Below are 27,991 nucleotides of genomic sequence, written 5' to 3' on the forward strand. Positions count from 1 at the left end.
TTAATAATGGTTCGTTGTATTTGTTATTTGGTTGGAGAACGTACATGATGTTTGGCATGAATTGTGAATGATATTAATGTGTTAATTATACATTTATGTGAATATGAAATTTGTATTGATTTTCAAATTAATCTTTATTAAATTAGTTCACCTCTCATGTATGAATTTCTTCGATTGATCTATTTGATATAACAACTCCACCGATAATAGCAAAAGGTGAGAGACATCTTGAAAGATTGTTCTTCTATTAATATTTTAGTTTTACATATATTATTTGGAATTACGTGGTTTGAAGATAATTATAGTAGTAAATATATGTTTATGTATATGAGTAAATTAAAATTTTAAAAATAGTTTTATTTAAATTAATTGAAACAAATAATTAACATGTAACGATAATAAGGCGGTTATTTTTGTCGGTCCGGTTCCTTGACAGAAACAGTGGGAAAAAGAAGTTGGTACATTGAAATCCGAGAATGCTTTGTTTTGTTTTCTTGATTTGTTAACCAATTAGTTATCCTTTCTTCTGAATTCTTATGTAGCTGGGTAGTAGTTGGTTGGTACCACCTTTTATTACACCACCATTCTTTTAAAACTCATCAAATTATAACAATCTTACAAGAATCAAAAAAAAATTATAATTGTCTTTTTTTATCAATACAGACAAATAATTCATATTTTCATTGAAATCTGAAAATGTCACTTAATTTAATTTTTATAAGTTAACAAAGATTGTTGATTTCATAAAATATCTCATAACCATAATTAATCACTTGAGATGATTTTTTAGTGCAGATTTTAGATTAATTTTTTCTTGAAAATACAGTGAATTTAATATATATTAAAATACTAAATTTAATGTATTTTAAAAGCATAATGACAACAAAGAATCTAAAATTCATCATCTTTTCAACAAAATTTCTGTATAGAATAACGTGTCTCTACCAAAACTATTTTACTACGCACATCCAACACAAAAAGTTATTAATTAATTTTGTATTTAATATGATATGTTTGCCAAGAGAACATAAATTATCAATTAATCATTCATGACGTATAATTCTTTTATATTATTTATCTCAATCTCTATAATTGATGTATATAAAAGTTCATTTTAGTTTCTAAAAGGATTTATTTAACATTTTAATCTTAGATAGTGTTATATTTATAATAATTAAAAGTTCATTTAAGTCTCTTCTACAAAAAAGTATGTAGGAACTTAATTCAACAAGTGAGACATTTTATTTTGTTGTTACTAATTGTGCATATTAAGGAAGAAACTCATCTTCTAATTGTGTCATATATAATACGTGCAAAGTGTTCTATTTTCCCTATGATGGAAGGAACATGTTTATGATTCTTGGGTGTTTGTTGAAGTGAATAATGACGCTAGGCACAACATATGGTTTAGTTTCTATTTGGTTTATTAATGGTACTTGGAAATCATGAACCATTTTATTATCTTTCCTATTTTATAATGTTTGTTGGAATATAGAATATGTTGAAAGTAAAGGAATGTGATGTATGAAAATGAGTGATTCAAGGAAAATTTACATGGAGGAATCATTACTTGTGAGGACCATATTCTTCCCTTACATGCATATGGCATCATTGCTTCACATTTTTCACTATTTCTATTTGGTATGTTTCGTATTTAACCACATGAATAATATGAAACAATATAGTTTTGCATTTTTTTAAAGGCATAGTTTATTTTTTTTGTGTTAATGTACATTATCGGAAAAAAAGGTAATAAAAAGTTTACACATTTGAAAAAATAGTGTTGTTCTTTTTAGGCAATAAATATGTTGAAGGAATAGTTTGACACGGTTGGGTACTAACTAAAAGAAGGAAGAAAAGGAGAGAACAAACAAGAAAAGAAAATAGGAAGAAAGGGAGAGAACCATTCATAACTTATAGTAGCCAATTAAATAAAAAATATCTTTGATAAAATAATTTAAAAAATTCAATTAAATACAACATTAGAACTTTATATTTTTATGAATTTTTAATTCATTTCAAATAACTTATCATCTTAAAATTTATAATAATGTTTTTTAATTTTATTCTCATTATATATATATATATTATTTAAAAAATTAATATTGATAAATTTACGTCATTGTTTGGCGATTTTATATTTTAAAGAAATTAAATTTGATGGTTTTGTTGAATAAAAAAATGTTAAAAGAATAATTGCTCCTGGAGGTAATACGGTGACAATTTATATTGAGTTAATTTATTTTTTAAAAAATCTTATTTATTCTTTAAATGTGTTTTCAAATTATGATAGACCATTTATTTTAAAATTTTAATATTTAAGTAACACTTTGGTATTACAGTTTTTGATTACTAAAAAAATATACTGAGATAAAAAATGAAAAAGAAAAAAACGAGCTAAAATAACAGAACACTATTGGGAAGTTGTACCTTACTGTGTCGTGGGTAGTTGTTAGTTGGTGGTTTGATCACTTCAAATACCAAGATGAAATCAAACCACCATGGTTCGTCAATTATACCTACATTTATATAAAAAATTAAAAAGTACAGCAAAGATTGTTTTGTCCACATAACACGTTCTTTTCAGGAAAACGGTGATGAAAGTTTTAACACTCACAGATCCACCCAAATGATTAACACTTAAAAAACACAAAACATGATGTTTTTAGAAGAATGTTTAGAACATGCAAAGTCAGAAAGAACTACTAAGTAAGGATCTTACAGTAGTTAAAACAACATGGTTTGGTATTGAAATGAAACTCAAATTCTACTCTTATTACAAGGATGCGTGTGTATGGTTGATGAAACGAGTCAAACCAGAACTGGTAAAGGTTTTAAAGAAAAGGTGATAGATATAATAGGTGCAAAAGTTGCAAAATCTTGTTACATAATTTGGTATTAGTTTATTGACTTTCTTTCCTGATCCATACAGTGTATACAGAAAAAAGAATACGAAATTGTAGCCACTATTTACTGCATTATACCTAAGTCCTAAGATATTAAACTATCACCAACAGCTTGCGTACACTCCATCTCATAAATGCTACATGCCGAATTCTGTGCTTATATGAACACCCCAAATGGCTATAAGAAATCCCCAACCCCATTGTGTCTGCAACTGCATCATTTCAAACTCCTTATTTCACCTCTCTCTCTCTCTCTCACTAACATTAATACTGTCACACACTTTTTTCTGCAATGGAGTTGGGAAGCATACTGCACTTTCTTCAGGACAAGACCATTTTGATCACCGGAGCCACCGGCTTTCTTGCTAAAGGTATAAAATTTGAATTCTCTGTTGTTGTTGTATTTTACTGTACTGTTCTTCTGTTGTGTCTTTAAAATAACATAAAAAAAACTCTTCCTTTTCCTTTCTGTGTTTCTGCAACTTTTTTTCATTATTTTGGTTAAAAAGGGTACACAACAATGATATGTTACATGCAGTATTTGCATGATGTAGACTATTATGATGATGTTGTACTTGTGTGTGTGAATGTGTGTTGCAGTTTTATTGGAGAAGATATTGAGGGTCCAACCAAATGTTAAGAAGCTCTACCTTCTCTTAAGAGCTGCAGACGCCAAATCTGCAACTCATCGCTTGCACAATGAGGTAAATGCACAAGATCAGTTTCTGCTCTGTGCAGTTCTTTTTAACCTTTTTCTCATCGTTTTAAGAATCAACTTTTATGATTTTCAAGTAGATATACATAAGTGTTGAATAACCATTTTCAGCATCTTTTTGGAAACTCAATGTAACTTTCGAAGAACTGCATTTTCTTCTAGGAAGGGTAGAATAGTTGTCTCAGACACTACACTAGCAGCAACCTTTGTCACCTGTCATAATATAACTAAGCTCGTGACTAATACCTCTTAAATTTTGCTGCTTTGGTGCAGATCATAGCGAAGGATTTGTTTAGGGTGTTAAAGGAAAAAGTGGGTGTAAATTTTAACACTTTCATCTCGAAAAAGACGACTCTGGTGCCTGGAGACATTTCTCGTGAAGATTTAGGAATTGAAGATACCATTCTAAGGGAAGAGATTTATGATCAAACAGATGTCATCATAAATTTAGCTGCAACAACTAACTTTGATGAAAGGTATAGTATATATACATATAAATATACATATATAAATAGTAAAAGTTCATATATCTGTTTGATGTTTTTACTGTCTCACCTTAAGTATCATCTTTAATATATTTCATGTAAAAATTGCAGGTATGATATATCTTTGGGGCTAAATACCTTTGGTGTTAAGTATGTGATAAACTTCGCGAAAAAGTGTAGTAAACTTGAGGTTCTTGTGCATGTATCAACAGGTTGGTATCCATTGATGACCATAAATATTATGAGTTAGAAAAAGGTAGCATATATACTTAGGATCACGTGCATAGATTAAGTATTAGCTAATTATTGTTTGATCTTAATCGTTTGATTTCAGCTTATGTATGTGGTGAGGGAGGAGAAGAAGGGCTCATATTAGAGAAACCTTATCATTTGGGTGATTCTCTGAATGGAGTTTCTGGATTAGACATCAATGCAGAAGACAAGGTGGTTCGTGAAAAATTGACTGAGTTACGACAACTGGGGGCCACAGAAAAGGAAATTAAAGAGGTTATGAAGGACTTGGGTTTGAGCAGGTTTGTCAAAATCATTCTCAACTATTACAGTTTTAATGCTTCAAAAGATCCAAACTTTTTTCTAAATTGTTAAACTTTTTTGAATATGTGTAACAACAGACACATGGGAACTGGTATTTTTTTTCTCTTCACACTTCAAACCTAAAAACCTAATCTAAGATCAGTGATTGATGTTGAAGTTTAGATAGTTTAGTTTGAATTTGGTCAACAATGAGATATTGCAGGATTCTTTAGTTGATTGAATTTTCATTACAAAGTGAGCGTGGAATAATTATAATTCAAAGAAGAATATACTCGATTTTATGGTCATATGATAATTAAATATTTCAGTACATAGAAGTAATATTAAACTATGGAACCTGTCACTACGTACCAAGAACACATTTATATGTACAAGATTAGGTTGTTATGTAGGGTCCCAATGCTCTATACATCTTAATCACCAATACTGCACATTAATTAGGTTATCAATAACTTGTTAAGACACGGTAGGAACATACAAATAAGGGTCTCCTAACAAACAAAAATTGCACTATTTTCAAGAAAAATATTTTCAGACAACTAAATTTTTGACAATTTTTTTATAATATTTGATAATAACACAAATTTATCTTCTACTCTTGAAAAATTAAGTATGAAAATTCATTAGACAACAAAATGTAAGATATAAATCTCATTTTATAATTACTTTTAAGGTTAAGGTAAACTTTAAAGATCACTTTTAATATTTTTAAGATATGTTTTGGTAAAAATTTAGATTCTTTACTAGATTTGTTTGATGTTATTATGAGCATTAAAGACCCAATTGAAATTCAAATTCTGAATGTTCCTACATAATGTCATGATAGCAAGAAAACTAAAAAAAATGTTGTCTAAGCATAATGGAGTGTTTGTTTTAAAGTTGGATTCTCGGTTGGTTTTTTCTGTGTTATTTTTTTATTGTATTTTCATAATACAGTGATTATTACTAATTTTAACATTTTAAAATATATTAAAAGATATTTAAAATATCAGTACAATATATTTTTAATGCTCAAATAGTAACAGAAGAAAACCAATAAATTGGTGGTTTTGTAATAAAATTGATTAGTATATTGTTGTTATAATAATGATTTAGTGTAGGTAAGAGTGTGAAAGTACGTGTAATGAATTAATGTGGGGTTGTTTGTTTGGGTTGGTCCATTAAAACCTCGAATTAATTTCTTACCAAACCCCACTAACTCAGCTTTTCCCTATTGAAGAAGAAAGATAGGGTTATTTTTTGACATGGGAAATGGAGAGTGATGTTAATCACAAAATGGTGGTTCAAACAATGAAGGAGAAACAGAAACATAAATTGACCTACTAAACCCACCACCCTCTTTCATTTATGGTTCGTTCATTCATAACCTTTACACGTACGCCATCACGTGCTCAAGGGTCATCTCCAAAATTTATTTTATGATGCTTCAAATCACTTCGAAAATGACTTCTCACATGCATCACTTCCTCACTCCTACGGATTAAATTAATTAAATTCCATTTTTTTACTTAGAACTTATTTTTTTTAACAATATATGAGGTTATCTTTGAAAATCACTATCTTTTATGATTAGGAAAGATAAATATATAAAACTATTATTTATATTTACTAAAATATGTTAGTGTTTTTTTAAGTATCTACTACTTCAACTTTTTCTTAACTAAATATGTTTTCATGGAAATCTATATGTGATCTACCTTTTAAAAAAGAATCTAATCTAACATATGCATGACGTAGGTCAAGTTATATAGGTCATTGTTGAAGTTAGTGAAAAATACTAAAACACATATATATATAATTCTATTATGATTTTATGAAAATAAAAAAATATTATCCATGTACTATACTAGTTGGAATTCGTCACATATTATCATTCTTTTCCTTTTCTTTGCTTTAAAATGCATGCACTGGAAAGGTTGTTTTTGTCTTTGACATACGTATTAATATAAATACACCTAAATTTTGCAACCTTAGGTTTTGTTAATTATTTTCCTCAGATAAATTTTCTTGGAGAATTTCTATTTCCTTTGTTTTGTTTTCAATTATAGTCACTGATGAAAATTAGGTTTAATTAGATCTGTATATTTTAATTAAATGTTTATTAATTTCTTTTTCTGTATATTAAATATTTAAAAATTTTATGTTTTTTATATAATAAAAATATTAGATTTATAGTTAACATAAAATAGTATAGTTATTAATGTAAAACGATAACAACTTAAAAGAACAAAGTTACTTGGAGCATGACCTAGATACCGAAAAGTATATAATATATGACAATGATGTTTTAATCTTTTTTTTTTTTACCTATTTTTAATCTATCATTTCAATCACCATTAGATCATCATATCACATTATTAAAAAAAATAAAAAATGATAATTTAATGGTGATTGAAACCATCAATTAAAAGTAGGTAAAAAAATAGGTTAAAATATCATTTTTCGTAATATATTTCTGTAAAATTTACCTTAGATGATAATAACAAGTTTAGTGTGAGTATCTGTTCTGAAAACCAGAATGTTCTTGTGTATAAACCTATCAGGGCAAAGTTATATGGATGGCCAAACACATACGTATTCACGAAGGCCATGGGAGAGATGCTGGTGGAGCAACTAAAAGGAAACTTATCCGTTGTCATCATTCGTCCTACCATTGTTACAAGCACATTCAAAGAACCTTTCCCTGGTTGGGCAGAAGGTGTAAGGTAAATCTTTCTTCCAATTTCTCTCTCAAAATATTCAAACTATTTACATAATTTATGCTTTCTAAGTTCTGATGCCAAATTTCTTGTCTTTTTCATTTGGGGTGGTTCTTCTATCAGAACCATTGACAGTTTAGCAGTAGCTTACGGGAAAGGAAAACTCACATGCTTCCTTGGAGATCTCAGAGCAATTGTTGATGCGGTGAGGCTTCTGCATGAACCCTTATTGTGATTCATTTCTTATTTTTTTCTTCTCCAGATTCTGATCTCACTGAACATCTTCTATGAGCAGATACCAGCTGACATGGTGGTGAATGCAATACTTGTGGCAATGTTGGCTCATGCAAAGCATCCTAGTGATGATGTTATATACCATGTTGGTTCCTCTGTCAGAAAACCACTGAGATACAGCAAACTTCAAGAAGTTGGCTTGAGGTATTTCACAGCAAAACCATGGATAAACAAGGATGGAAGACCAGTTAAGGTTGGCAAAGTTACGGTGTTGAACAACATGGACAGCTTCAGAAGATATATGTTCATCCGCTACCTCGTTGTGCTCAAGGTAGTGTGATCAATGATCATATCACTGAAATTTCACTGCAGATTTTTACAATGACAGGAACTTAAAATCTTTTACTTGCACAGGGACTTGAGCTAGCCAATACTGCATTTTGCCAGTATTTCCAAGGAACATATCTTGATCTCAACAGGAAGATCCAGATTGTGATGCGGTTGGTGGACCTTTACAAGCCCTACTTGTTCTTCAAAGCTGCGTAAGTTTTGATTACCATAGAAACAAAATAGTTTGTGCATTTATGTATAAGGTATGAACTTAAAGAAAATGAATGTTATGACACAGGTTTGATGATATGAACACAGAGAAGTTGCGAATGGCAGCGAGAGAAGGAGGGGTGGAGAGAGATTTGTTTTACTTTGATCCAGAAGTGATCAATTGGGATGATTACTTTTTGAACATTCACCTTCCTGGTGTGGTGAAGTACATTTTCAAGTGAGATTATAAATGAAGTGAGATTTATATATATAGAGAGAGAGATATATAATATTGTTAGAGTGAATTTTATTACTATATGGTAAAAAAAATTGTACTAGATGAGTGAGATCACGGTTATGTTAGAGTATGTGAATGGCAGCATAAATGGTGTTAGAGCTGCTAAATATGTTTCAAAAACTTTGATAAATTGTATCAATATTTCAATCATATATTTTAATTTACTTGTCTCTTACAACAAGTAAGAGTGAGTGTCTGATTTTAGTAAACAAATGGTTTTTCTTTGTACTTTCTCTCTTTGCACTTCTTATTTTTCTTTAAAATGATATTCCTTCAAAATTATTTTCATCACCTTTGAAAGGTGTACGTTAATAGTTTGGACAATGATATTTTGACTATTAAATTTTGATAACTTTTTCTGACAACATGATGTATCATCTTTTAAATGGTTTTGGAAGATTGAGAATGATAAAAATGAAAAATAAAAGATTATTTAAAAGATGACATCCAAAATTATAAGAGAAAGTTGTTAAAAAATTTTAATTCAAAAGATCATTTTTATAATAGTTTTCCTTCTTTCTATTCTTTGTACCTTTTCTCTCTTCCTTTTACTTTCCATCTCATTTTGAATGTGTATTTTAGGAAGAGGTGATGAGAAAGCAACTTGTTTATTGGTTATTTATATCTAGCTATAATTAAATTCATCCGTCACAAAAACATATATATATAAAAATCGTATTAAATTCATTATTTAAAATTATAAATAGCTAATTTAAAAAATGTAATGCGTAATTTTATCCATACAAAATAAATAAAAATGAATCAAACCATTTTTTTATTAGTAAATCTTGAACTTATCTTTTTTTAAACTATATTTTTAATATTTTTCAAAGAAACTACTTCTAAAAACTTTTTTTTAATTAATTATACGGATGAATTGAATATCCATTCATGAGAAAATATATATATCAATCGATAAGTTAAATATATTTTTTATTAATAAGATCGGATTAGATTAAATTTTTAATTAAACTTTTAATAGATTAAATAGATTCATTATTTTCACTATTCAATTGATTATAATTCAAAGTAAAATTAAGTGATCGATCATTTTTCACATTCTTATATAAAGTATAATTAATGGTATCTTTTTCCTTACACTCTCTTTTTAGTCTTTGTTGGTGTCATATTTTTTGGTTTTGCAAAATTATAAAAAATTACCGTTCATATAAATAAATTATTTATTATATTTTTTAGTTTTCCTTTTTCAAATAATTTTCAATGTATAATAAAAATAAAAAATATAATTGAAAAAAAAATGTTACCTTTGAATTAAAAAAAAATGACATAAAAACGATAAATTTTCTTTCTCATCAATTTTAATTTTTGTTGCTTAATTTTTTTACTGTAGATGACGTTTTTATTTTGCCCCATCACCTTAGTTGTTGTCACGCGTTTTTATTTTTATTTTTTGAAAATGACTATTATTTCCATCTAACATTAGTTTTATAGAATTATAAAATTAGAAAGTTATTATAATTCTATAATTTAATGCTTTTAAGTAATTCTAAAAACGTTTTCATGACTCTTCAACTATTTTTCACTTTCAATTTTTATATATTTTTTATTATTTTTAAAATAATGGTATATGTGTAAAAAAATAGTTTAATTAAAAGGAGGATTAAAACTTGAATGAAAAGAATGGAAGGTGTATGAGTAAATGCGCGGATGCAAATATTAAACAGGTGGCCCAAAAACAAGATAGGATAAGGTGGGGGTGTGTGAAGTGTGACTCGCAGTGCAAAAAGTAAATAACGTGGAAATGTGAACCGAAGTCAATTTGAAAGAAATATTTACTTACTTATTGGTGACGTAAAAAGTCCTTTTTGTGAAGTAAAAATATTTTTATATAAGTTATAATTAAGTTTAATTATTAATTTGAAGAAATAAATTATTTCATTTTAATAGAAGAGAAGATCAATTTAGATTAAAAATATAAATAAAAAAATTAGATTGAAAACAAATAGTGTCATGTGATAATAATATGACACATAATATTATACAGACATCAATTTAACAAAATAATTAAATTAAACATTTTTAAAAGATTGAAAGTCTAAATTGAACAAATAAAAAATTAGAAATTGTTTTGAAAATTCAAATAAAATTAGAGAATCAAATTAACTATTAAACTTTATAAAATTAATAAGTATATTGGAAATTACTTGAAGATTAAGTGAGAATACACACTATAGTGCCTCTCAATAAAACCTTTAACTGCTTAATCATTAGTCAATTCCACCAACGCCCAATGAGTTATCATAATTTGTGGGGTGCAGGAAGGAAAAAGGGGTGCAGGAAGAAATTTCGTCTTTGACTTTGTCGGAACATAGACTCAAGAATTATTCCCAACACATCTTGGAGTAGCATAATAAAAAAAAGTTTTTACAAATTTTATCTAAACCCTTCTTAATAAGATTACTAAAGATAAAACATTGATGTTCTGAAAAGTTAATTTTGTATGTTATAATTTTTATTGGATTTAAAGTTCTACATCTTCTTTATAGAATTACTTATATAAGTAATAAAGTGAAAATACAATCATTAATTTAACCGATAACTTTTGCACAATTGTTCTACCTTAAATGAGTAGCTTCAAGTTCAAACCTTATAGTTATTTCACATCACTGCTAACAGTTACTATTTTATATAAATATCAACCATATATATTATTTGTTTCTGTAGCATATGACTATCAACACCCCATCCGGGCAATTCAAGGATAAAGGATCGAAGGTCATCTGCTACAGGCGGACTATCCAACAGTTAAAGTCTAAAGTTGTAAACTTTGTTGATGTGACAATTTCTCCAGAATAATTTTAGGGAGTTCATAACCGAGCGACCCCGAGAACAAGCGACCGAAGGTTGCCCGCAACGGTCGGTGGACCTAGCGATGAACAATTAAAAATCACATTGAGACCTTTCTTAATGTGAGCATTAACAAGTACATGGCTGATCAGAGTGTGAACACTCAGCGATGTTAGTCGGGCAGCCAAAAAGATAACATTTGAAGTTAAAGTAAAACAGGTCAGTAATCAAGTTTAAAAAGTAATTGGACCGTAATTAAGAAAACCCTAATCAGAGACCCCATATCAAAAACTATAAATATGGGTATAAGGTAAGATGGTAAGAACTTCTACTTCACATCTATTACGACATTAATTGCATACCCTCGAACAGACTTGAACTGATTTAAGCATTGGAACCTAATTGACAAGTATCCCGATCGTCTGGACAACCGAGCAGGAGAAAGGAAAAGAAGACTGAACAAAAAGTAAAAGAGAAACTATGACAAGAAAACTGATGATTAAGTGAAGATGATTAAGCGAATATTTTAGATAGATATTCAATCCATACACCCGAAACTGTTTCTTTATATAAAAAGAAAATTAATTTTATTAATTGTATCATTAGTATTCAACCCCTTTATGCACATCTTAATGTTGCGCATATATGTGACAATTGGGGAAAGTATAGTTAATGCCATCGAAATGGATTGAAGTCTTGTCAATGGATTAGGTGCACTAATTAAATGTGTGGATAAATCAAATTTATAATTGAAGTGATGAAATATGTTTAGCAGATTTTTTTTATAAATACTTTTCAAAATAAAAAATATTTTTTAGTAATTTATAATTATAGTTCGTAAAAAAATTAGAAAAATAGATGAAATTATGTTTTACAAATTATTTTATACGTAAACTAATCTTATTAATTAAGAAGTAATAATATTAGCATTCTAACAAGAAAATGAGAAATAATGTTAGCATTTTATAGAGTGGAGTAATGAGAATTGGTTACTCATCACATTTGACAACTTAAGAATCTTACATAATCCTAACAGTAATAAGTGATTATTGAATGAAGTCCAAAATCGAATCTATTTAGTTCCAATTTCAGCCATATATAACATATATCTATAAATGCCCAACTTCAAAGTCACAATAGACACCAATAACATGTGTTCATGTGAACCCATACATACAATAATTAAGGCCTTCATAAAATCAACACACATATATACATAATTAAAAAAAAATATTCCTCTAATACAATCCAACAAATCAATTAAAATATACAAATCATTAATTATTTTCTATATAAATATGTAAAAACATACAAATAATTTCAAAGAAACACTAACTTAAAATTTTTAATTATTTTATATTTTTAACTTGAAAGAAAAAAAAAACCTTGTTTAGTGACAAATTTTTTGTTGAACAATTAGATAAAAAAAGTCTCTAAAAATATTACGTAATTTTAGTTTTAAAAAGACCGACTTATTTGAGCGAAAACTAAATAAAAAATAATTCTAATTTACTATTTTTAGTTCTTTTAAATAGATATATTCCTTTTGGGTAAAAATTATCGTACAAATTATTCATTCTATACAAAAATTAGTATTAGATAAGTTTGTTTGTACACTGATTAGACCAACCTAACAAGACACATTGGAAAAATAACACACATTAAACGACTGTATCCATTATCTGATTATACGAGTCTTAATATATATACATTAACAAAATTGTTCATATATTAATTGAGTAAGTCTAACAATAAATATAAGATGAATGTGTCTATATAATTATTAGACAAGTCTAATACTACATATTAGTCGAGATTGTCAAAGAACTAATTAGATAAGTTTACCATACACATTAAATCAATATGTTCATATAATAATTTGTACTTTCAACAAATCTATTCTACTTATTTTTGCATATTTTTTTATATTTTTGGAAAGTCTACTTTATATATTTTTTACAAAGTTTATTATTTATATTTTTAAAAGCATATTAACTTTTTTAAAGCTATAAATTATTTTTAGATGAATTGTATTCAAAATTTAATTATAAACTAAAAAACATTTAGTATTTCTTTCCTCGATCTCCAAATATTTTGTAATGAACATACAAACAAACATAAACTCGTAGCCATAGGTTTAAAGTTAGTTTGAGTGAAAACTAAACCAAAAATAATTATAACTTACTCTTTTAGTTTCTTTTAAACGAGATATATTCACTTGGATAAAAATTATTGTACGACTTGATCATTCGATACAGAAATCAATTTACTTTCTAAAGAATTCAAATTTAAAACTTTGCGTTTAAATATTCTAAAAAAACTTAAAAAATAAAATTTATATACACTAATCTCATCATTTCCCTAAATAAAATATAACTAAAAGTAAAATAGTATCCAACCCACTTAAAGATGGTTTACCCGTGACTTGAACAAATCTTTCGTATACGGTAAACACAACTTTATCCAACATTTCAAAACAAAATTTTAAGGGTTAAATATGTTTTTGGTCCCTCAAATTTGAGCAAAATTTGGGTTTACTTCCTCATCAAAATTTTTGACCAATTTAGTCCTTAATCTTCCAAAATGCATGAATTTAGTCCTTTTAAACAAATTTTGTTAAGTTTATCTGACATTTCAAGCGCATTTCATGATAGTATTTAAATTATTTATTCTGTTTGACACATTTTTGCTTCAATGTTAACTTAAATACTATCATGAAATGCCTTGAAACGTCAGATAAACTTAACAAAATTTGGTTAAAAGGACTAAATTCACGCATTTTGAAAGATGAATGACTAAATTGGTCAAAAGTTTTGATGAGGGACTAATTCCAAATTTCGCTCAAACTTGAGGGACCAAAAACATATTTAACCCAAATTTTAAATATTAAATCATACTTAATATATCATAAATATCACACTTTTACCTTTCATAACACAAGTAAACCATACACACATCAAAATATAATCCTTACATAATATATATATATATATATATATATATATATATATATATATATATATATATATATATATATATATATAAAAACCTTTTTTTTTATCTTTGTTTTTCAATTTCATCCTTTAAATAACCTTTTTAAAATTAAAATAATTACTTTATCAATATTTTCTTTTTAAGTAAACATTTTTTTTAAACTTAATTACTTTTTCATTAAAAAATTACTTACAAAATAAATAGAAACTACTTACAATAAAATTAAAAATAAAATTATTTATATTTAATTTTATATTTATAATAATAACACTAATAATAATTTTATTAAACTTTATTAAAAATAATACACATATACGCATAGCACATATATATTTTCACTAGTATATACATAAATCTGATCTTCTTAAAGTTTAAGGTTCTACGAGGTTTACGTAGCTCTTTTTATTTGAAAATTCTAATTACGACAAACCTTACTTAAAAACTACAGTTACTCGACCTTAAACTCCAACAAGACTAGTTTTAGACATAAGAAGCTCAAATTTATTCATGGAAAACCTTGATCATTAAATTAAAGGTATCACTATGGTCGTAGACTACTATAAATTTATCTTTGTCCATTAAATCTCTTATGTAAACTCTTACTCTTAGGCATGTTAACAATCCAAAAGTATATTTATTGCAAGAAAAAAAATGACAAAAGAAAAACCTATTCTAAATAATATTTTGAGTAGTACAATTCTACTAGCATGATATGTTCAAACATTAAAAATGATCAATTAATTCTTTAGAGAGAAGATAGAAAAATATGTTTTTATATAATTGTTCTTGTATGGAACCGAACTATCTTGCAAGATTCGGTATGTCCTTACTTCACTGTATGTTTCTATTTTACTGTTTGAGATGTATCTACGTTCTTGAGTGAACCATAAGGGATGAAGTATTTACAAACACTCTGACGCTGAAGTCAATTAATATGATCTAAGAAACCCAGTCATATGAATATGATTAGAGATAAATCTGTACCCGGAGATAAATCACCTTTATATACCTTATTAGTTGGACCTTAGTTTGATTGGGCTAGTTGTATCTATATTAAGAATGTAATCGTATTAGGAAGGTTTAGATTCAACAATAAATTTGGTATTGTAACATTAGATTGAAGTATTATTATCACGGAGAAACCAAGATGATACTGACTATTCAGACTCAACATGATCTCGGTTTACATATGATTGTTCCAACTGTAAATCGGGATAATCTCGATCCTACACAGTATAATAGATGAATTTATATGCAACATTCATTAATAATTAAAAGTTAATTCAAGTACATGAAAGGTCTCATAAATCATTCAAGATACTAGATGTGTGTATATATCTACAATTAGTTAATTTATGACAACGATCTATAATTAAACTAATTAACATCCAATATATTTGTAGTTAACCTATATGTACTTTATTCAAACCTTTTATTTATTTTTTTAATTAGGAGGAGAACTTCTATATGGTAGAAAAATAAATAAATTAGTCGTAATATTTTAATTTAAAATTAAAAAAATGAGTGTTTTGACTTGAAGTGTAAGATGAACGGGTAATGAATTTTAATAATCATGGTTAATATTTAATATAACTTTTTATGTGAATAGCTATAATATCATCATTCACGTCACGTTCAACGAATTTGAATTCTTACTTTTCATGTATTGTTGTTTTGTTGTATCTTCAAAATATACCGTAGACATTCGTTTAAGTCCGAATTCATTTAAATCCACATTCTGTATAAATGCGCATTTGGAAAGGAAATATTTTCTGATCAATAATTTTGTAACTTTATCTTTAAAAAAAAATCCATAAGGTCATTTGACGATTATTTTTTATTAATTCACGTGTGATTGTCGATTGACCATTTTGTAAAATGCAACTAAGAGTAAAGAACACAGTCTTAACTTGATTTATTTAACTGATGATAAATAAGAGAAATCTTTCAACTCAACTTCAGAAAACACTTTCTAGCTAATAATTTTGTGACTTTATCTTCAGAAAAAAATCCATAAGGTCATTTGACGATTATTTTTATTGATTGACCATTATTTAATAGATAGAATAAATTATTGTCATGAAAATAATGTAAAATATCTTAATATATTTTTGCTGATGGAACTAATTCATTTAACTTGCAAGTTAAGTGGATAAATAACAAATTTTATAACACAAATTTATAAAAAATATTTTTATTTTTCAAAATAATCAAATAATATAAAATAGAGAATATATTTTATAGAAAGGTATTCTTTTTCAGATTCAAAATTATAAATAAAAATAATCAATCTTATATCTCTTACGTAAATTTGCTATAAAGTTTGATATTTTTGTTCACCACAATAGAGTTTTAAGTTATTATTAATTATGATATTTAAAATTCTACTAAAGTATAATAAATTATATTATTTATTAAATATATCTTAAGTCAATACTATCAACAATTATTAAAAGAGTAACTTATCTTAGAAAGTTGAAAAGTAGAGAAAGAAAACTATATATCAGTAAATATAAAAAAATCATGTTAAAATAAGTCTTCAAATTACCGTTCACATATTTAAATAATACACTGGACTTAACCGTATGTTAATATCGATATATTAATATTAAAGCAAGCTCATAAAAAGATAAAATAGTTATTAACAAAAATTACTTTAGCAAATTTTATACATAATATTTGTAATTAACAAGGTTAATAACTAATCTTTAATATATATATATATATATATATATAATTGAACTTGAGAAAGGAAAGGGCCCACATGTGTAAATGCTTCTGTCGGTAACTATGACCTTGTCCATTTTTGGAAAAACACCATTCATCATTCCTATGTTAACAAATTTATTGTGATTGATTAAATTAATTAAGTTTATTAATTCTTAATAAATTAGTTAAATTTGTATCTTTTTACCTGTGATATCTTCGTGAATTTTATCATCGTTAAGTTTTTTTTTTTTTTTTTGTGAATGGTATATAATATAAGTTAAAAATTAAATCTTATCAATCCTTCCAATAACTGGAATAATATGATCAATAAAAATAAAATAAGTACTTGGAGTCTAATCCTTGTATTCTCGACCTTTGGTTGAGAAAAAATAATGAAAGATGATACATTCTTTTAGATGGATAACTCTTTTAGATGGATATGTCGATACGTTTATTTTAAAAATAATAGGATATAATATGTATACGTGATAGGTATATGAATATTAGAAAGTGTATAATAATTGTTAAAAGCATAATAAATATATGATTATTATTGTGTAAATCCAAATTAAAACTTTGATAACTAATGTTAGTGACAAATTTAAAAATCAATTTATAATAAAAAATACTTTAATTATCTAATTATTTTTTGTCACTAAAATCATTATTCAAATATTTTTTTGTAGTCTATTACGACTTCATAAATTAGATATTTTATTTATAAGTATTGATAAAATATTCTAAAGTATCAGATACAAATATGTATCGGATACGGATACGTAAGTCAAATTGAAATATCGATGCATCATAGCAAATATTTTATTATTTGGAGTTCTTTTTCTAATATATTGAACCTTAATATTTCAAATTGTGTTTCTATTTTATTCATTTGAAGATCAAAGATAAGAAGAGATTAATTTTACTGAAATATAAATGTATAATCACTAAAAGAAATTCTGATAAAAGAAAAAAAAAACTTAAGTTTCAGCTTACTTGAATGCTGCAATATATAGTTGGGAAGCATAATTTACTTCCTTTGGGACAAAATTATTTTTGTCCTTGATGTCACTCTTTTCCTTCTCAAAATTATTTTTCTTTTCAAAATGGTAAAAGATATATCAACTAAAAATAAGTTTAATTTGTAATAGATAAGTGGGATAATTTTTTTTGGAATAAATAAGACGTAAATAAACCTGTATAAAATATTAAGCAAAACTTTCAACTAAAAATTTTAAACAATACATTTATAAATTTATTATCTTACTCCTTTTTACATAAACACTTTTAATATCATATGAGAACTTTAATAACGCGAAGTTATATTTTATACACATGATCTGCGTTTTTTTTTATATTTATTTATTATCTATAATAATATATAAAGATATTTTTTCTTTTATATGTAATTTTAAAATATTAATTTTAATTTTTAAAATATAATTATTTATAAAATTTTACTTTTATAAATTTTATTATTTTATTTTTCAATATATTTTATTTTATTTTTAATAAATATAATTTTATTTTATATATTATAACTTAATAACATTTTATTATCGTGACTTATTAAAATAATAATATATATTTAAAAAATATTGATATAAATATATGTACATAGTTTCAATAAAAGTGATATGACAACAGAGACGCACGTATGTACGTTAGCTTTAATAAAAGTGATATGACAACTGTGTCATTCTTTTCCACAACATTTAAAACTATAAAATTATTAATCGTGTTATGAAATTAAGCTCTTAAAATGTCATTAATTAACCGACATACGAAATTAAGCTCTTAAAATGTCATTAATTAACCGACATACGGCTTGTCTCCTTGGTAACCAACTTGGAAATGTGTTGTTACGTCCAGACTTGGACGTATCACCATTGATTCTCCCTTACATTATTTAAGCTTCTGTTTTCTTGTAATTTTCTAATTTTTGTAAGAATATCTTTTAAAGTATAATTAATAAAAAATAAATTTGTAGAATTTAATAATTAGATGTGATATTAAAATAAATTTTGATTTTAATAATTGTTTATATAATTTTATTTTATTTAAAAGATAAAATTGTTTATAAATATTATATTATTATAATTAATAATTTATTTATTTTATAAAAAATTAAAAAAATTAAAAAATAATTAAATAATAGAATAATAATGATTTAATATTTTTTAAAAATTAACAAAAAATAAAATATTATTTGTTTTCTAAATAAAAAAGATTAAAATAATTAACATAATATTGTTTATATTAAAAAACTAATCAATATTGTTAATTAACTTTTCAATATTTAATTATATTTAATTTTTAATAATATTAAAATATAATTATTTTATTAAATAAATTATTAATTATTGACGTATAATCTTATAAATATTTTTGTCCTTTACGTAAAATAAAATAAAATAAAAAATTATTAAAATTATAATTAATTTAATATTATAATTAATAATACATTTTTAAAAAATTTAATGTTATTTAATTATATTTTAAACTGTGTCATACACCTTGTTAGTTTGACGAATTGCTATTAATCTCCTACTAACGTAAACACAGACGCTATCACGTCTGTGTGTATGAATTTTTTTAAATATGCATGATATTATAATAGGTGATAATATTATAATATTATTAAGTTAATATATAAACTAAAATTATATTTATTAAAAATAAAGTAAAATAAAAGAATAACCATTGATAAATAAAAAAAAAGAGAATAAGCAGAAATAGCCGACTTTATAAAATGCTTATAAAAATAACGGTTAATTTTTAAAAATTTAATAAATTATTATATTTAAAGGATAAAATTAATATTTTAAAATATGGACAAAAAATATGAGATCTTCTTTATATATATATATATTACATTATTTAGTTATGTTTCCTTATCCGCACTTAACCTTTAAATTTTCTTATCCATAACAATTTAGGATTACTTTAATTATTTTTCATACTTCATTTTCTAATTATTTTAAGTAACAAAGGATAATGGCTAAGGTTATGGGTTTTAAAAGTTGACTTCATAGGTGATAATGTGTTTCACGTTTATATTTCTGCGTTCAAGTATGTATGTGATCCACCAAAATTCATATATGTTTATTCTTTATTCTAAAATAAATAGGAAGACTTTTATAATGCAGTTTTAATGAAATTTAACTCTTATTTATTCATATAAATGGAACTAAATTTGAATAACTTAGTTACCGTTTTAAATTCAAGTTTTGTGAAGAAGATACTTGATTCAATGAGACACATCATTGTAATGTCAACCAACCATAATTTTTTTTTTGAAGAAAATACATTAATTCGAAAGATATCATTACAATAATGTGAAAGTTCAATAAATAAAATATTTTAGGCTTAAATATATTTTCTTCCAGAAAATATATTTTTTATTCACTTAATTTAAAATTTGGATAATTGAGTTGTCCTAAATAATGTATAACATAAAATAATAAAATAAAAAGCAGCAATATATTTCTTCTTTTTATATAACATTCTAAAAATATTATTGTCATAATATTGGACATTAATTTCACTCAAAAATATACTTTACATTACAATCCATAATTTATACGTCGATTCGAATATCAAATAAAATATAAAATCCCAAACAAATTAAATCAAACTTTTGCAGTTTTATATTGTTTGGTTTCACAGCTCTTTAAAATTGTTTTTAATTTGACAACTAACAATTATATATAATTTAAAAAAGTAGTCTTATTTAATCCTCGAAAAGATATTTTCATTTTCATTAAATATTATAGTAAATAAAATAAAAAATACAAGTAATTTCAAAACTTGATGTGAGTTATTTTATTTCACATCAATATTGATAAAAAGATTGAACATCGGTCTAGACAAATCAATATTATAGAAAGCTAGTTATCATACATATAATAATGGAAATATATATATATATATATATATATATATATATATATATATATATATATATATATATATATTCTTCACCAAAATCTACTGAAGTGTTTTAATTTGTGTTTTCACTCAAAATACTCGTGAAAGTAAATACTCGTAATATTTAACAAGACTCTAATATTCACAAACTATCAAAAATCATGCAATCAAAGATCATGAGGACTTTTCACACGTTAATGAGACTAAGGCAAAAGTAGAAAAAACTTAGGATTTTGATGTTTTTGAAATACAAATATAGAAATAATAATGAAATATAATTTCAAAAACAACTCCTTTTTGCTTCTTGCTCTTTATCAGAAAACAATTATTTTTCATTTTCCTATATATTCAAATCTCTTTTATCATTTTTTCTATTTTTATTCATTTGTCATCTAGACACTTTATTCCTCAACTATTCCTAACATAATCCACCAACTCCTTCTTTTTTCCTAAGGTAAGAAAAAATATGGTCTTTTTCTTTTTAAGATTTTGAAATAGGCTTAAAACAAGAAAAAAAAAAGTTTAAAGCTTGAAGGGACTATCAATGGATTAATATCAAGGTGGACTTATTTGACTAAGTAACTAAAAACAAGAAATGTCTAAAACATATCAAATCATGCACATTCACTTAAGATGTAAAATAAAAGAATCAAGTTAAATATTAGAGTATAAATAAAACATGAGCAAGTCACTCAGTCACTTAGGAAAAGTAAAAATGGCACATGACAGTTCATTCTTTATATTAAGGCTCAAGCCTCACAAGGTCAAAACTCTTTCACAAAAGAATCAATTAAGAAATTCTCAAATCAACTCGATTAGTAAATCATAGAAACAATCCACTCATATCAACATGACTTTTATTTCTTCAGAATTATGATCATCCCAATTACCGAATGAAATCCTAAAAATCCAATGTGAATATGTTTTATTGAAAGCAGATAAATATTTTTGATGGATTTCTTATGGGACATATTGTTTAAAAGTTTCACGGAGTAAAAAAGTTAATACTTTTACAATTTTCTCGAAAAGAAGTCACAATTTTTCTCTTTTTTTTTAAATGAAAACAAAAAATTGAAAAAACCATAAAAAAATCCTACCTCCAGTTTGTCTCCTCCACACTTATTTCAAAAATTGTCGTTGATGGACTTATTTTGGGGAGGAGACAGAAAATTTTGTGAGTGTTGACTCAATATGGCCATATGTCAAAATTTATTTTCTTTAAATTTTGTAAGTATAACTCAGCTTGTACAATTTTTAAAATTTTTAAATTAAAAACAAAATACATATTTTTGAAAATTTTCTAAATTTTTTATTAAAATCAAAATCATAAAACAAATATGCCTACTTTTTTAATTTTTTATCAACAATGTTTTCAAAATAATTTGAATCTAACCTATTTACCTGTTGCCGCAACCTTTCTTCTTTCTCCATAGCCAAGTCAACAAAAATCACTATTAAAAATATATTTTCATCATTCATATCAACAAACTTGATGGGTGGAGTGCTTGACTTTAATTCAATTTCAGCATCATCATGTGCATTTGGATGGTTAACTGGATCATCAGTAATCCTCACAATCTCATCTTGTGAGCAAAAATTTGCACCTAAAGTAGTTTATTCTACTACTTTATCATTAACCTAGCCAATTGTAGTAGTAGATGCTTAACTGCATCTTCGAATATCATTGTTTCTTCCACTGCACTTGGTTCCTCCATTGTATTATCCTCATAACTTTACTCTTAAAAATGATCATTTGTACTCATATCCTCATCAACATGTACAACTTTATATTCACATTGAGCATCATGAACATATTCGTCAATAGATATGTTAACGTGAGAATCTCCAATTTCTTCATTAACTTCAATAACATCCTTAGTAAAATTAAAATGTCCATCAGTAGACATATTACTATGAGCATCGTCATACATATAAGCAAATATCTCAATGTGATGTGATTCTGCTGTATCCATCCGCTGTTTCATTTCATTGATCTTTGTTTTTATCATTTCAGTCATCATATTCATCCAATTTTCCAAAGTGACCTTTCGAACTATATCATTCATTAGTTGACTTAAACCTTCATACATTTGTTGAGCTCTAATGGCCAACTTTAGAAGCATATCTTCTATTTCATGACGAAGTGCTTTAAATTCTAGAGTTTCAGGTGACCTTTGATGGGGTTGGAAGGTGGTATTAACAATTACAAGTAATTATATAAATTTGTTGTTACTTGCATCCCTCAACATATCAGATAATATTTGTTTATTTGCATCGTTGATCAACTAATAACCTTTCATCCATGATCTCTAATTTCTTTATAACTTCACCCATTAGTATCATAACTTCCCTATAAGATGGTCCATTAATTGTTTCAACTTGCTGTAGTGGTACATATTATTGCTGAAAACTATGTGGAACATATGGTTACTGTGGATAATAATTGTAATTCATTTGAAAATCACATTGTTGATTATTTTCGTATGAAAAATGATTTTGCATTTTTAAAAGAGGTTTTCTGAAAAGAAATAAGTTGGAATCTTGTTGAGTAAACTTCCAACAAAGAGTGGTGTGTCACAATGGACAAGTTAAGTACCTTATTTTTCCTTAGGCAAAGTGTTCCCCAACTAGCTTAACAAATTTCTAAACAAAATTCCTCGCCCAAAAATAATGTTTAAGAACAAAATTAAAATAACTAAAGAAAATAAAATAGATGTTAGAAAAAAGTTGTGAAAAATAAGACATTAGTTATAAACAAAAAAGAAAAGAAATAAAATGATAAAAATTCTAACCATATTCCCTAGTAATGACACCAAATTTGATAATGTTGTAGTTGATGTGATCAAATAAATACTACTTATCTATAACCACTTCAGTTTTGTTAAGAAAGTAGTCAACAAAATAGAAAGGATAAAGTAACCCAAAGTCGTCTTCTAACAAATACGTAATTGATTTTTAACAAATTAGTACTTATAAAAACTATACAAAAGAGTTGGTCAAATAAAATAATAAAAATATAAGAGAATTAAGATAAACAACGAAAGAAATAGAATTGAAAAGATAAAAATAGATACAAAACAATAATAAAAAAATAGATTGATTCCACTGTTTTTTGTTTTTTTCAAAATAGGATTTATCATTACTTTCCTAAATATTATTGTTATTTATTTTTTGGTTAAGATTTCAAATTAATCAATATAATTCCTCAAGTAAAAGTAATTCGTTGGCGTTATCATTTCGAACCAAAGTAACTTCTCAATCAAAAGCAAGACATTTATAGATTAATCATAGTAAATTTAACCAAATAACTTCTCAAGTAAATATTACTAATCATAATCATTTCTATTCTTTTACCTCTTATATCTAGTAAAAAACTAATGAACCAAAAAAGTAACTTCTTAATTAATTCTAATCAAAGTTTTGAAGAGTAACTTCTCAATTATTAGTAAAAACCCCGTTCAATCATATGAAACAAAATTTAGCCAAAGTAATTTATCAATTAAAATTTAAAAACCCTTGAACTCATATGATTGGTATGTTGTGTAGATTTAATAGTATGTTAACTTGATCCAATGTAAAAATCATTACTTTTACTATATTAAGAACCAAAAGACATAGATGAAAATAAACCACAACAAGAATCAATAGAACAAACAAATTTATTCATCTAAACCTAAAAATCAATTAAGAAATTATAGTGCAACTAACCATTGAAGCTTAACTCTCAATTGAATGCAAAATAAAATAAAAATATAAGAAGAGAAGGTGGGGAGAGAGAAGGAAATTTGGGTCCCATAAGGGTTTCTAAACTCCAAAGTTTCGAATTTCCCTTCTATGTTTTCTTTGGTCTCTTTATATAATACTCGATTACTTTAACTTTATCTTTCCTATCAAAATCTTTTATCTTTTGATATAATATCTTTTAAATAATTAACAAATTTTATCAAGTTTAAAAATATTTAGAAAATATTCTCAAATGCTATTATCGGATTAATTATCTAAAAATATTTTTAAAATAATCCAAAAATTTAAATAATTTAAAAAATATTTTATAATTATTCTAGATTGACATTTTTAGATATAATTAAATTAATTAAAAATATATTGATAATTAAAAATATGCTCTGATAAATTAATTAAAATAGTTAAAGATAATCTAATTAGAGGTTGCCACGTAGCATTCTCTCTCAAACACAATTAAAAATTCTCATATTACATGGAATTTTTCTTGCAAATTTGTTAAAATAATTTGCAAGAAAAGACATTTTTCTGCTATTTTTTTAAAAATCTTAATCGACAAATAATTCTTTATAGATAATTATTTCTTACAAAATTATAAAATTCGTAAGTATTTCTTGCAAAATTGGTTGTAAAAAGTGTTTCATACAAAATATTTTACAAAAATAATTAACAGCAATTTCTTACAATTTTTTTCATAACAAAATTTATAAATATTTTTTATAAAAAAATTTTAAAATAAAATTAGCATGAAATATAAATTTTTTCAGTCGGGAAAGTAAAATTTCGCTCAAGAGGCATAGGCTCGCAATTTGCTAAAACGGCGTTGTTGCCGGCGGCTTGGTCATGGCTGACGGTATCACGAGATTTCTGGAATCGTTCTGATTTTGATATGGTGCGTTGAGATGCGATGTAAAAGTCAATGTAATTAATGTGACAAGACTTAAGATTTTGAATTAAATGTTAAGTTAACCAATAATTTAATTATTTTATAAAATAAATAAAATGCAAGTAATGTGTAAAAATCAATGTGATAAGACTTGAAAATTGAATTTAAATGTTAAGTTAATCGATAATTTAATTTATGTTATTAAATATTGCAAATATTGTGTAAAATTCATAAGGGATTTTTAAATCTTATACAACATGATCAATAACTATAAATTTAATTAAAAACGTGTTTCAATACACTCAAATGAACACCATTTCCTGATACACAACATCAAAACCTAAGACTGTAATTAAAATATTCAATTTTCAACATTCAACAATCAATATTCAACGTTCAACGATAAAAAATGCGCGTGTGCGTGTTTCTTTTCATGTGTTCAGTGTCTCATGTATCACACAGATAATTCCCGAAACATAAAATTGTTCTAGTCCACTTGATACACGCACTGAAAGAGATAATAAAATAACCCAATTATTATTTTTTACATATTAATTGCATTATTACCTAAAAGAAAATTATATTCATATAATTTCAACTAATTTCATCAGTGAATAATTTTATCCAAATATCATAGTATTTTAGGAGGCATAAAATAAAAATTACTCAACACATAAATACCTAATACCATGTATCTTTTTAACCATTTGGATTTGATAACATATTTCAATCTCCCTAAGTGCATCCTACTACCATTTCATAAAAAGTTAGGTATCTTAATATTTTCAAATAATTTTTTAATATTTTATAATTTTGTTCTATTTCTTTCTTTTACATCATATTATATGCTAAACCTATATTCATTTTCACTTTTCTCTTTTGATATCAACTAGTAGTTAAATGAAACAATTTGAGTTCTCATAACCCGTGCACAAAGAGTAAAAAACAAAATAAAAACTCAAATTGATACATAACCTATAAATTTAAACAACAAAGAGATTTAGAATTGAAAAAAAAAAACACAATTCTCAATATATATTAATTAATTAAGTAGGGAAATATTTAATGTTGTGTTTGGATTGAAGTGTAAATTTGGGGGAGTGGATTTGTGTTGGTTTGAGTTATTTGTAGATAAAAATGTGGTTGTTTGGATTAATAAAAAGATGATATGATGTGGGTGGATATGAGTGAAAAATTTATGAAAGTTTGTATATGATGTGATTGATAAAATTTAATAAATTATAATTTTGAACAGAATAAATTATATGATTACCATTTTACCCTTTAATGCAAATAGAATAAATGATATTAAAATAAAATTAAAAATATTATTCAAAATTAGAAAAATATAATTTATTTACATTATCATTAATAACTTAAAATAAATTATTATTATTCTCAATGATAACTTGAAATAATTATAATATAAAATATTTAATTTATATCTCCATATTTATTTAAATTTATTTTATTTTATATAATTAATTCATTTACAAAAATATTTATTTGATGATAAATAATAATAATAATATTATTATTATTGTTATTATTATATAATGCTAATTATTATAATATATATAAATATATATTATAATATACAATGTTATCATAATATACATATAATTATTATAATAATTATAATTATAGTTATTATTAATTTCTTTCATACATGATACAAAGTTTAGGATTTTGCTCTAAGTGGATTAAATGGATAAGGGAATGTTTACAATCATCAACTATATCTGTCTTGGTTAATAGTAATCCGATAAGGGAATTTAAACTTAAAAATGTTTAAGATTATCAAATCTATTAGCTCCATTCTTACTCCTAATAGCGACAAAAGGACTAGTAGGAGTATTTAGGAAAACTCAGGGTAAGAGTTTACTCAGATGTCTACTGATATACACTAGTTTTCAATTCTCTAAAGGTCGAGTCAGATATATATCTACGTGTAGAAGAGCCATGCATGATATTCTTTTTGACATTAATGATTGAGTGTGATGTGTGACTTGTGAAAATGTACGTTTATTATGCTTTAAAACTAGTAATATGTTTTAAATTTACTCTAGCTTAACATTGCGTTTTTGTTGTGTTGTGTACACTTACAATGATCATATTTTATATGTGAACATAAAATAGTATAGGTAGGAGACATGTGAAGCAACGAGCCTACCAATGGTCTGTTAGCAAGTCATTATTGTATATGTGTAAATTTTTGTATTGTACAACTGCCTCCACTTTTTTTGGAATTTAATATATCATGAAAATTTATTAATAATTTCATGGAGGACTATAAATATACAATATATGTTTATTTAGCTTTTATCTTAATATTAATTATTAATGCTTTAATTAGTAGTGCAATTAATATAACTTTTTTTGGATGGTATCTGAAATTCATTTATATACTCAATCATAGAGTTTAAAATTGCTCCATCATTTATTGAGGTGGTACTGGTAGGTATGTTTTGGTGGCATTAAGAGTTCTTATTCT

The 27,991-nt window shown here is 25.3% G+C and overlaps 1 protein-coding gene across 1 annotated transcript; it reads left to right on the forward strand.

Annotated features, from left to right (window-relative positions):
• Positions 1-3,031: 3,031 nt before the first annotated feature.
• LOC114168315 (fatty acyl-CoA reductase 3-like) lies at positions 3,032-8,645 on the forward strand. The gene is made up of 10 exons (XM_028053078.2): positions 3,032-3,277; positions 3,507-3,610; positions 3,895-4,097; positions 4,218-4,318; positions 4,441-4,639; positions 7,205-7,366; positions 7,484-7,565; positions 7,656-7,925; positions 8,009-8,136; positions 8,223-8,645. Exons 1-10 carry the CDS (start codon positions 3,199-3,201, stop codon positions 8,374-8,376), a joined length of 1,482 nt encoding a protein of 493 aa, XP_027908879.1. The 5' UTR covers positions 3,032-3,198; the 3' UTR covers positions 8,377-8,645.
• Positions 8,646-27,991: the final 19,346 nt, after the last annotated feature.

This window comes from Vigna unguiculata, chromosome 11, assembly GCF_037176805.1.
Source record: "Vigna unguiculata cultivar grain cowpea cultivar isolate G323 ecotype 2 chromosome 11, ASM3717680v1, whole genome shotgun sequence".
NCBI classification, from domain to species: Eukaryota; Viridiplantae; Streptophyta; class Magnoliopsida; order Fabales; family Fabaceae; genus Vigna; species Vigna unguiculata.